The 12998-nt window shown below is 38.8% G+C and overlaps 1 protein-coding gene across 1 annotated transcript in view; it reads right to left on the minus strand.

Annotated features, from left to right (window-relative positions):
• Window positions 1-12998, minus strand: part of LOC120574178 (meiosis inhibitor protein 1) — a 58134-nt gene that overhangs the window by 34803 nt on the left and 10333 nt on the right. The window contains exons 8-16 of the mRNA XM_039824383.1: window positions 12054-12220; window positions 10632-10746; window positions 10028-10147; window positions 8566-8665; window positions 6006-6140; window positions 4032-4146; window positions 3262-3353; window positions 1061-1208; window positions 547-658 (exon numbers count right to left, since the gene is read on the minus strand). Coding sequence (XP_039680317.1) covers window positions 547-658; window positions 1061-1208; window positions 3262-3353; window positions 4032-4146; window positions 6006-6140; window positions 8566-8665; window positions 10028-10147; window positions 10632-10746; window positions 12054-12220 — 1104 coding nt within the window. The remainder of the gene's footprint in view (window positions 1-546; window positions 659-1060; window positions 1209-3261; window positions 3354-4031; window positions 4147-6005; window positions 6141-8565; window positions 8666-10027; window positions 10148-10631; window positions 10747-12053; window positions 12221-12998) is intronic.

A 12998-nucleotide genomic window follows, 5' to 3' on the forward strand; every position in this document is an offset into this window, starting at 1 on the left:
GATATGAAATTTCATCAAGTCAATATTCAGGCATTTAGCCGGATTTTTGACGAGAGCAGAACCCACTGTTAGCAATTGCGGTTTCTTTAAACTGCATAAAATATTGATTTAAGTTAAATTAAAATAACCTAACAAAAATGCTCAGTGGTTCAGAGAACACAATCTGTTATGTGATAATGAAATGAAGTTTATTGCTCTAAACTTGTATGATTAGCTGGGAGTAGAGCTTCACAGTATAATTGCTTCTGCTTATTTAATCAAGTCAGACATTTAAGGCTTTAAACTAAATGTATTAGAAGCAAGGTACTTAATTGCCAAATCTGCATTAAAACAGTAGGCTTGTTAAGAAATATGTTTGGTTAGCATAGTTATGTTTTGTATTTCAACCATGTGGCAAATAACTTATATTTCTCCGTTATCAGTTTTGTATTACTCGACTTTATCAAAATTTACATTTGTTCTGTCGTTGCTAGTCAGCACTGAGTTCATATATTAAATCAAATCATGGGACGCTTGATATTGACTTGAGATTGGTACCCAACTCACCTAGCTTATTTGCAAAGACAAAGATGAGAGATGGAAGCAGGGTAAACTGGGAGGATAGGATGGAGTAGAAGTACTGCAGTATCTGAGGGTTGGGTGAATGCTCACACACCTTCTACATACACACACACACACACACACAAAAACAGTGAATCATTTGTTTTTTGTCTGATTGATTTTTTAGTAGAACACAACATTGTAAAATAATTACTAGCACTACAGCAGAGGTACTGATCAATAGGCTCACATGTTTATGTGTACACAAAACTAATGAAGACAGAGGCTGTTTGGCTGTGCTTATTAATATAGTCATTTAGAGAAACAGCCAGACAGAGCAAGGCAATCATTGTCCCCTATTTCTCAGAAAAGAGATGTGACAAAATGCAAGATCATTTCCCCAAGTGTTTGGTTACAAGTGTGTGTTTGTGACAAAGAGATAGGTTAAGGTTAAGATGAGAAGATAATGAATCGGATGCGTGCGTGCGTCTGTGTGTGTGTGTGTGCTTCCAGCTCTCACAATGACGGTGGGTATCCAGACGGAGTCGCAGCAGCGCAGCAGACACTGACACAGAGACTCCAGTGGGTCCTGAGCACAGCTGTGTTTAGATGGAGCTGTGAACGTGTTCTCCTTCAGAACAGGCTCCGAAGCACACTCCTCAGCCAACCTTGGTCACACACACAGAAACGCAAACACCCCCACTCAATCACATACAGTACATACCAAAATGACATAAAGGACACAAGAAATACTTGTACACATGCATACCAAGGATTTCACTATGTTTCCTCATCTAAATGTCAAATAAAACATTCTGCTTGTGGACTGAAAATATTAATTTGGATGACTCCACAAATTCACATTTGCCGAATCACAAATTTAAACTTGATTTAATGCAATACTTGAATCAAGTCTATCAGAGCAAGTTGATTTATTTCTCTAATTAAAGTGGCTGTTTCTAACTTTCAGTTTGTGTTGATTCTAGCAGCCAATTTTGGACAAAAGCGGTAGTGTTTTTACCACACCTGCTGTCGTAAAGGTCTTTTATTTACGGGGCTGTATACCCACTGTATTACTGAAATACTGTTACCGGGAGGACATATAGTTGCGATGAATGTTTTGCTTTACAGAAAATCATTTATTTACAATAAGATAATACGTTACAGATGCATCTTGCATTTCAAGTGCATTCGGTAACCGAGCCTACTTTGGATGTTTTGTGATCTAAACCGGGTATCACTGTCACTGTGTCACCAGCCAAAACATTAAGAGTTTGTTGTAGCAACCAACGTAATAACTTAAAGTGTTCATATTATGCTCATTTTCAGGTTCATAATTGTATTTAGAGGTTGTACCAGAATAGGTTTATGTGGTTTAATTTTCAGCAAACACCATATTTTTGTTGTACTGCACATTGCTGCAGCTCCTCCTCCTCTTTTTTGTTGAGCTCTCTGTTTTAGCAACAGAGTGAGACATCTCACTTCTGTTCCATCTTTGTTGGGAGTCGCACATGCTCAGTAAGTACTGTTAGCTTAGTCAGTTGCAGAGTATGAGGGCGTGCTACGCTAGCAGCTAGACGAGCATTATAACGTGTGTTACAAAGTGACCACGTTTGTCTCTGAAGTAAAGGCTGGACTACAATAGAGCTGTTTGGAGCAGTTGGTGAACAGTGTTTTCTGTTGGAGATGGTAAGTCCCTTTGGGGGGGACTTTGGGCTTTTTCACTTTGTAAACCTATTACATGCACACAAAAGATATATACACAATAAAGGAAAGGGAAAAAGCCCAAATGCATAATATGAGCACTTTAAGATTTATATAGGGCATTTCATAAAAGGCTGTTTTATACAAGTACAGAGGGACACAATTAAATTAGTAGGCTAACACAAACATGGACTGAAAAGAAATAAAAACCGGGCGCTAAATAGAAGGTGGACCGGGACGTAATTTAATATAGGCTACAGACGTACAACCACATTGTGCATTGTAAAGCATTTTATGAATGAAATAGATATTACATACCTAAGGGCCAATTCGGGGTCGGTTTTGAATCATTTACAATCCCGTAATCGTCTCCATCTGTTCAAAAACTTTCGCCCGTTGTTCGTCTCTCTCCCTTTTAGCTTTCAGTTGTTCTCTGTTTAATTTCCTTTTTTCTGTGATGGTCCTGCCCCAATATCAGCCATAACTACAACAAATAACTTCTAAAATAAAATTAAACTACAATTAGGCCTATATAACGAAATCTCCTGCTACCTTATACCTGGCTGGATACTCACAAACACAGGCTTTTCCGGTGTTCCAGCAAAATCTGTGAGCCATCAAAATGTGTTACTGTAGAGCCGTTCTGCCTGCCGTAAATCATTTTGTGACTTTGCTGGAAAAATCGGACCCAGGCAAAGGCATGAATAAAAACTATATAAAAATAGCGTTCTTTTCACTTTTGGTGTCACTTGCTGTTACAGATCATTTATGATCATCAAATGAAATATTACACAGTTTCAGAAACATTTAAAAGTTACATATAGTTACTGTAATATGAGAAAACAAATCTTAAATCCAGCTACCTTATGTTTTAAAGTGTAGGATTGATTACCAAAGAATGAAAAACAACCTAAGACTATACACTCTGTCTATACATTAGTGAGTCAGTTTATTCACTCTTACTGTCCCATTGATTCCATTTAACTCCCTGAACATGTGACTGGACAATGTGCTGACCTGCAGGCAGCCTGAAAACAGATCAGGGCCTGGAGCAGAAATCCTTCGGACCTGGAAGCCTGGTTGTTGGGGTCTGACCTCTTCAGACTCCTCTGGAGGATAACAGAGAAAGATAGGGGGGGAAAACAAAAGAAACAGGATGAGAACAGTTGTGGAGAATGAGATAAGCAAATTCGATCACATCATGTCACATCACAAAGAAAATAATCATCTTATAAAACACTAAATGCAAACATATTTCCTAAAGGGAATCACTTAATATTTATCTAAAATATTGAAACTTCTCCATTAAACCAGACACTGAGAAAACCCTGAAATCCTTCTGTGTTTCTTCACTGACAGTGTATAGGTCCCATTAACACTGCTATAAAGACAAATCTGTATTGTGCCTCAGTGTGATTAATATGAAATACATTTATTCTTTAAGTTGGAACATGAATACATGCCAACCAAACTATTACAAGTGTGACACTCCAGTCTGAAACAGAAGGCAGCAATGAGGGACAGCTAAAAAAAAGAAGAAGAAAAAGAACAAGAAATTCATTCCTTCATAGAATAATGAAATTCCTTTTGACCAAACATGTCAATCACATATGTACTATGTGACATGTGACACGTAGCAGATATGTCACTGTCGTTTTAACACTCTCTGGAGAATCAACACAAGACACAGTCTCAGTCAGACTGCACAGATTGTTCTCTTCACTACCAGTTCTTGAATTGTCTTCATTTTATATTTGTGGATCAAACATAAAGAAAAACAAACTCACAGAGCTTCGACGATGAGCAGGAGAGGGTAGGGGCAGCTCAGAGAATCGGTTAGTGATAGCCTCAATTATTCCCTCTATCTTTCCGTACTGGACTGGTCTGGACTGGTTGTTCAGTCTGGAGAATTCAGAGTGGCAGCAGTTTATACAAAGGAAACATCGGACTATAAAATAATTCAACACCGTATGAATGTTTTATGTAGGTAGGGATGATGGCGAAGGGAAGATACAGGCTGTAGCAGAAAGGAATATAATATGCATTTCTGATTAAGTGTCTGTGTGTGTGTGTGTGTGTGTGTGCGCGTGTGTGTGTGTGTGTGTGTGTGTGTGTGTGTCTGAATCGGATATAAAAGAAGTGAATGGAGCCACCATGACGTCACCATTAGTTTGTGGAATACTGTTTTTAAGGCCTCAAATTTGGCATCTTGAATGTCACTATCTTGTTTTTTGGAGCCAGAAGTAACCATATTTGGATGAGAGAGTGGAGCTAAGTCTTCTCTAATGCTTAGTTAGCAAGGCGCACCCGTAGCACATTAACTGTGATATTAATCGGGATGCTACTTTTGGCTAGCAAAAAAACAAGCGTAAAACAAAATGTAATTACTGGAAAAACTTAATAGCCGACAGCAGTGTCTTTAAGTTGAAACAAATGCTGAACAACTTACAGACCAGAATGTTACAATTACGGCGATTAAAATGTACACCGTTACATGGATATGCACTGCTAAGCCTCTATCCTGATTGACAGAACGTTTTATAAATTACAGCCTTAAGCATACCCTGCTTTATCTTCTATTTTACTCTAAATGGGACTATAATTTACCAAATGAACACATACCAGTAATGAAGACTTGAAACTAGCGATTGGGACCATAAACTCATTAGGTAAATGTTTACTGAGGTATTAAATCAAGTGAGAAGCAGAGTCATTTTCTCAAAGAATTGTATACAATCTGACTTTGCCACCAGTGGAGTCGCCCCCCTGCTGGCTATTAGAAAGAATGCAGGTTTACAGCAGTTCCTCATTGGCTTCACTTTTCAGACCTGTACTACGAATCTAGATCAACATGCTCTGGATTGATTTCAGTTACCTGGCTTCACCTAACCTAACAACCGCTGTCCCGCATAAGCTGTGTCATGACGGTGGTTATCAACTAGTTCAGTCAACCCAGGGTTTCCCAATACAGCGACGCGTGCGTTCACATAAAAGAGGCGGTGTTTGCACAGCATGACCAATCGCAAACATCTACCAGAGCCGCATATTTTACATAAGAAGAGCAAATTATAATTCTACATAAATATATTTAGACACGGTTCTGCAGGCAAAACACAAAACCATCACTGCTTTCTAAAACAGGAAGGAAAGCTGGCAAAAAAAATAGCCAACGCTGTTATGCGTAATCGTGCTTATCAATATCACTTCCCCATCAGTCAGGCACAAGATCTGACCATAATTACATTTGTTGCTTCAGCCTATTATTTCAGTTGCAACCCTGGCAGTGGGAAGCGATCGTGAGAGCAAATAAAAAATATAAAAACATAATACAAACCAATGTGCGCATTGACAACACACGGCTCAAGAAGCTGACAAATAGCCTATACGTAATTCCCTCCGCTTAAAATATATATCTATCATAAAAATACCCATCAGGGAACGTTAACAGGGTTGTCGGTCTTTTAACTTTTATGAGCGCACCTCTCTCTCTCTCTTTCTCTCTACGCACCGAGCTCCACCAGATCTTCTAAGAACGGTGAAGCCGTTATCAATCGAGTATTGATTGGTCAGTAGGCGGTGCTTTTACAACGGTTGATCTCTAATCTCACACGTAACCTGCTCCCGAGCAATATTTCTACAAGTAAGTAATTATTTATATATACCTTTATTAAGAAAATCTTAACTTTTTCAATCACAAGACAAAGTGTCCTTGACAATATGCAACTCATTCATGTATCTACAGTATGTGTGTTTGTGTATACCTGAATAGGGCAGCAGCAGCGTTGGCAGCCTGTGTGGCTACCAGTAGGCAGGAGGATGAGACGCCACCCATCACAGCCTCTGAAACTGCCACAAACCCTGAACCACTGGGGAACAGACGCTCGCTTGGGGGCTGCCTGCATACAATTAAGTGTCTCAGAAATAATTGCGATATAATACAATACAATTCAATATAATTGTCTCTTTCAGTCAAATTAAAAAATATGTATTCATATATCACTTTTCCAAACAAATTAAAGTTTTGAATGAATCCCAGGATACATCTTTTGGTTATATCACTGTTATGTGACCCAGAGAATGTAATAACCTATGAAACCACACCTTTATTATCATAAAACATTTTTTCTAACTATATCCCCCCCGTCATTTTTGTTGCTATGAACGTGTATAGGGTCCAGTGCCAACATCAAACACACACACGCGTACACACGCACATGCACACACACACACACGCGTGCACACACACACACACACACACACACACACACACACACACACACACACACACACACACACACACACACACACACACACACACACACACACACACACACACCCTAAATTAGAGTGCATTTGTTCACAGATAAATAAGAATCATTATTAAATTGTTGCCTAGCAGCTAGAAGAACAGATCCTAGACTAGGCAGTGAAAAGGGCATCTATGATAAATTCTACTGGATCGCTGTTTTTTTAATCAAATATCAAGACAGTTAAAATGGTACTATGGATCCTAGATGAGTCCGTGAGGACTATGCCGAAAGTACAGAAAAAGGAAGCGGCTTTTCAGGAATTTTTGCTGATATGGGTTTTAGATGTCAATATAGGCCCATCAAAAAGCTGACAGTCTGTCTTTTTGCCTGATTTATCTATCACTCTTTGGCTTGCTGTGGCAATACTTGCAGTGACTGTTTGCTGACTCGAGTCACTATGAACCCTCCCTGCCTCTGTCTCACTCACCTACACACACACACTTATTTTCTCTCTTTTAGTGTGGGGACACATAATAAACAAATGGTGCCGACCTATTGGCGTTACAAAGATCACCAGAGTATTGTGTCTGGTCTATGACGCGGCACCACAACAGCTGTGGACTGGCTCCCTGTTGCCACAACAGTAGTCACATGAAACATCCTAAATAACAAATGCATGCACATAAACACACACACACACACACACACACACACACAAAAAAGCACTCAATCACACATTTCGCTGTAAAGAGACCTGTCAATGGACAAGTTGACACTGGTCCTCTCACACACTACAGCTTGTTCAGCATTTAAGGAATTGGTCTGACTACTTTTTTTTTTTTACTGTTCGATTTAGTGTAAAGGACAAATTTCCCTTGCCATTTGAAATAGCTTATCCCCTGTATCATTGCCATGTGACGGGGGAACATTCCATTAAAATTATGTCAACCTTGCAGAAATATGACAGTGTTTTACTGGCTCGTGATATAGTTTCATCTGCAAACCAGCCGACAGCTAATTCTAACACAATTAAACTTCCCAGAGCACCATATTTAAAATGTTTTACAGGAGGTTGAGGCTCTGTGTCAATGTAGCTGAAGTTGTACATTCTGTTTAGTTTGTGTACAAACATAACAGCGGTGTAAAAGGACCATGAGCATAATTGTGTGTTGTTTTGGTGATATTAACATGGAAAAGCTTTAGAAATACTAGCTTTATTATAACTGCAGTTCAAAGCAATGACACATCTTTTTTCAGAGTCCAGTGGGCTATATATAGTATAAAAGACAGAACATGAATGAACTGCAAACGGTTCCTTCAGTTGAAAATATTTTCCATTGAAAGCTATTTACTGTGGGGTCTGTAGATTATCCTGAGTAACCAGGAGATGGTTTCTCAAAAGACATGTCGCTGCTGAGAAACATGTTTTTAATATGTCATTTTTCAATCCTTTTCAGTGTGACAGAGGTCTCGACAGCATATATCTCAAAATCTCAATAAATAAATTCTCAACTGTGTTTTTGTAATTTATCTGAACTGACTTTTTAACGGGGCAATACTCGACATTCAGATCATTAATATATCAGCTATTTACTATGTAAAGATATAGTGGAGTAATGGCGTCCAAGGGTCGTGACAAAGCATCGGTATTTAATGAGTTGGGGAACGGTCTGTGAGAGCCGTGTGGAGGCAATCCCAGATCACTTTTTTTTCAGTATTTCGAGCACGGCACTTTTAATATACATTGGTGTAAGAATACTTTCATTTGCAAGTAATCAAACAAGGACCTTTAGACGAAAATGTCAGCATGGAAAACAGCTGCAGCTTAACCAAAGCATAATTATTTTTTATTTGCTGCAGCTCTGTCTATCCTCCTCTGAAGTGACAGTGCTTTGCTGGAAGTGCAGAGAAGCTGAGGTGTAGTAACATCATTTTTAGTCAGTACGCAAAGATGCTCAGTGCAGTAATGTCTCAAGGGAGCTGTAAGTGGGGAAAGTGCACTGGAAATCATTTTGGCATTCAGACAGCTAAAAAACAAACAAAAAAACTTAACATTACAGAGCAATCTCACCTTTCCAGTATCTCAGTAAGGAGCAGCAAACCTTGTTTCGGCACTTCCAGGTTGGTCAGCTGCAGAGCCTCCTTCACACTGCGCACCAGGGACTCAATACCTAACACACAAACACACTCATTGACAAAGAAATACATGATCAGACAGACAAAGACACATTTGTCTAAGCTTGCTTAGACTCTACTACACTACAGGCTGCAACTCCTTCCTGCATAATACCTTTACAAAGCAAGAACAAACACACACACACACACACACAAAATTGTACATGTCAAACAAACAGTGACAGTGGAACATCTTTCTAATTTAAGGCTACACAGAATGTGCTGTAATGATCCCATGTTTATACTGAGCTAGAGCAAGGCCTTAATAGCACAAGGAATTGTTACACCAGATATCCTGTGTACTGGTAAATTAAGTGTTTTTAGAACAAATTCTCTGGGGTGGCGATGAAGTGCTGCAGTATTTAAGAAAGCCAAAGGCAGCGGAACCTCGAATACATCATCTACTGTAATGGCAAACACCAAAGGCACACAAATGCATATGCATCTGTGAGTCATTACTATTCATTACTATTCATTGGGGATGCAAAATAGTTCTTGCCATTTTGTGATTACTACTAGGTTCTGTGGCAATTTAGTCTGACATTCTGTCTAACATAAATAATTACAATAGCACCATCAGTCTAATTAATAACACAGTGTACAGTAGCTACCTCTGTTCTGCTAGTTTCCCCTGTATAGTAATTAGAGCTGGGCAATATATTGATGTTACATCATGATATGAGACTAAATATATCGTCTTAGATTTTAGATATCGTAATATCGTAATATGGCATAAGTGTTGTCTTTTGCTGGTTTTACAGGCTGCAGTAAAGTGATGTCTTTTTCTGAACAGTAAAGTGATGTCATTTTCCTGAACTTACCAGACTGTTCTAATTGTTCTATTATTTGCCTTTACCCACTTATGGCGCTTTTCCATTACATGGTACCTGCTCAACTTCGCCTCGACTCGACTCTACTTTTTTGGTTTTCCAATACGAAAAAAAGTACCTGGTACCTGCTAACAGATACTTTTTTTAGTACCACCTCAGCCGAGGTTCCAAGCGAGCTGATACACAATATATACAATACAATATAATATATAATATCGTCACAACATCCACATTGAGGTATTTGGTCAAAAATATCGTGATATCTGATTTTCTGCATATCCCCAGCCCTAATAGTAATGTAACTGTGGTGCTCGGAGCAGATGCCTAAAAACTCAAACTGTGATAAAGTATGAGGCAGAGGCTGTCACCGTCTTTCCATCAATTATCCATCAGCAATTATTTTCAGATGTTAACCAATATACCACGGAACCCAAAACTGAATATCTACAGTGACACTACCACACAAAAAAAACAGAGATGAGATGATCGCTCCTCAGGAATGTTTCTGATGTGTCTAAGCTCGCTCACCATAGACAGAGTGACACTGGGAGAAGAAGAGTGGGTCGTCGGTCAGTAACACCAAACAGCTATAGGCAGACCACAGCAGAACCTCACTATTGCTACTGGCCAGACGGTCAAACAGAAACTCTATACGGGAAACGAGAGATGGAGAGAAAAAGAGAACTTGTGTGAAGGGCTAAAGAAATAAAGTTAGGAGAGAAAGAGAGAACAGGGAACAATGTTGCTACACTATAATACTCGTCAGTAGCATCATCATACTACTTTCAAAACAGCGTGTAATGTTTTCATCCAAATGTAGCCTAAACAAAAAAGGATGGTAATATATATTTTTTTAAATCATATTCTCAAATTCTGGGGCGAGACAGAAACACAAATAGAATCCCTACAGCGCTAAAGAGAGATGTAAAACAGAGGAGAAAGCAACAAAGACAAACAAGAAGAAAGTGAGATACACAGAGAGACAACAAGAGAAATAACAAAGACTTAGACAAAGAGAGGGAGTCAAAAGGGAAAGCAGACGAAGGCAGAGGAAATTATTTGCAGAAGACAAATCACAAACAGCTTGTACAGCTAGAACATCGCAGCCACTATGTCTGTGTGTGCATATCACCAGGGACGTCAGCTTTGATGAAGGGAGCACTGCACTGACTGGGAGAATGAACCAGGATGGATGCAATACACCTAGCACTGGTCGCCTGCAACGTCTCATCACCACTCATCAATAACTGGGGGAAATAAAACAACATTTTATGGGCTTTATTAGAATACACCAATCATTTATGACATATACTGTAGCATTCAAATTGCGTGCAGCAATTCCACAGAGTTAATATACATAAAGTACAGTTGCTGCTGATGACATAGGAGATAAAACAATATTTTGCCAACTGTCTGGCTCTCATCATCAGGACGCTGGCTATGCTCTGATTGCTATTATTTATTAGTTATGTTAGTTTATGAATGTGTCAAAGGCTGTCAAACATCAGCGCCATGACCCTGCACGTACAGTATATCAAGGGCAACTTGTACATGCAATTAGGAGCTTGAAAATGATCTCTTATCAGAATTAGCTTCTTTTTTTATAATTGTCAGATTTATATGATTTCTGACCCATGTAAAATACTTTAAGAAATGTCTAAGCCAAGAAGAAATGATGTATTGTCCTTTTATGCATATCCCAGTCCAGCATCCAGCACTGGGTGAGGCAAAATATCAACATTACAATTATAAGTTATTGTATAACATTACTGATCTGTTTTGTCTTCATAAGCAAGGTTAATGTGGTCTACAGTATACGTATATTGGAACTTACTAAGGTACACTGAATCCAAAAATGAGCCCTGAGATGAATATGGATGAATTAGTTACTCATAAACACTTTCCATGAAACCTGAGACAGACTTAGTGTACTGTATATGACATAATGTATCAATAACAACTACTAAACAATCTACCATGTGGAAAATCTAAGAAAAGTAAGTTGTCTTATTGGCTCTGGAATCAGCTGCTAGAGTTTTCATGTTTTTTTCATTTTTAGTTTTAGTGTAACACTGTTAATGTTTGTCTTTGCAACTGCAACAACACTTTGCACTATTTATTTTTTATTTTTGTTGCCTTCTAAGTTCCCTGTAGTTTTCCAAGAGCTATGTAGGATTAAAACAGTTAATTTATGTGGTAGATTTAATCCTAAAAGTGGCACTACAATTATGTTTTCAGAGATAATTTAGATTGGGGTGACAATTTAGTTAAAAGGGACAGGTTTTATAGCTCAACACACAATGGTGATCTGCAACATAAAAACCCCTAACGTCACGAGCTGTGATGTAATGTGAGTCACAACTGATAAAAGCTAACTAGATGTAATCTACACATTGATTTCCCAGACATGAAGAACAAATATTTGTCCAGGGTAAACCCTCCCTGAACCCCTATTCAAAGGCACATTAATCCAGGATTAGAGGTTCTTGTTATGATTATCGTCATCGTCAGAATGCAGGTCTTGGGGTCGGGAGCAGGATGTTTGGACAGAGACCTTTTTCAGTATGAGAGGCAGAGGGCATTGCTCAGGGGACTGTTGCTCTTGGTTTTGGCAGAGGATCTGGCCGTTGTTCTGGTTCTCATGGCACATGATCTGATCGCCGGGGCTGTTCATCAAAACTGACACTGCCTCTCCCAGCTGCACCAGCAGCCACAGCAGGCCTGACAGATGAAAGACTTTGGTGTAAAAACAGACACTGATGACAAAGCTCAACGTTCTGCAAATCAAACCTATAAACAAATCCTATCACGTTAACACAGAGACATGGGCAAAAATACATTCGTGACGGTATGCACTTATGAATGTCAGAAAACGTCTGCAATGATAAAAATCAATCTTGGGAAAAGGATCCTCAAAAGGATTTTAGGAAAAACACAAACAGAACTCAAACTGAAATGCAATAAACAGGCATGTAACAATTATAATCCTTTTAATTCCTCCATGATGCTGTTCTCACCGGGGCTGGTGAGGGTAAGCTTATTAAGATTAAATCAGTTCAAAATTACAAACAACCACAGCAAGAGCTCAACTGCAGCTACTCTAACATATGGAGTAAATCAACCTTGCACCTCTATCCCAAGCCCACAGTGCAGCCCACCTCCTTCCCAAGTTAATACAGGCATAAAACAACTTCAAATTTCTAGAGGGAAATTACTCTATTTCCTTTTCAATAACTCCATTTTGGTTATCACCTGCTGGCGAGCTTATTATCCTCATAACTCAAAATGTCTACAAGATAGCAACACTCTTTTCATCTCAGTATATAATCCTTCCTCTTTCTCCATCTAGTGTCACCCTTAAGTAGATTCTGGATCTTAGCCGAGAAAGATGCTGGTTGTGTTAATTTATGGCTTTTTATATTTTAGATAAAAATGTAAAACCCAAACGATAAAACAGCTCTTTTTCATTAATAATAACCCTGCCAGTGGATACCTCTTA

The sequence above is a fragment of the Perca fluviatilis genome, chromosome 15 (genome assembly GCF_010015445.1).
Source record: "Perca fluviatilis chromosome 15, GENO_Pfluv_1.0, whole genome shotgun sequence".
Taxonomy (NCBI): Eukaryota; Metazoa; Chordata; class Actinopteri; order Perciformes; family Percidae; genus Perca; species Perca fluviatilis.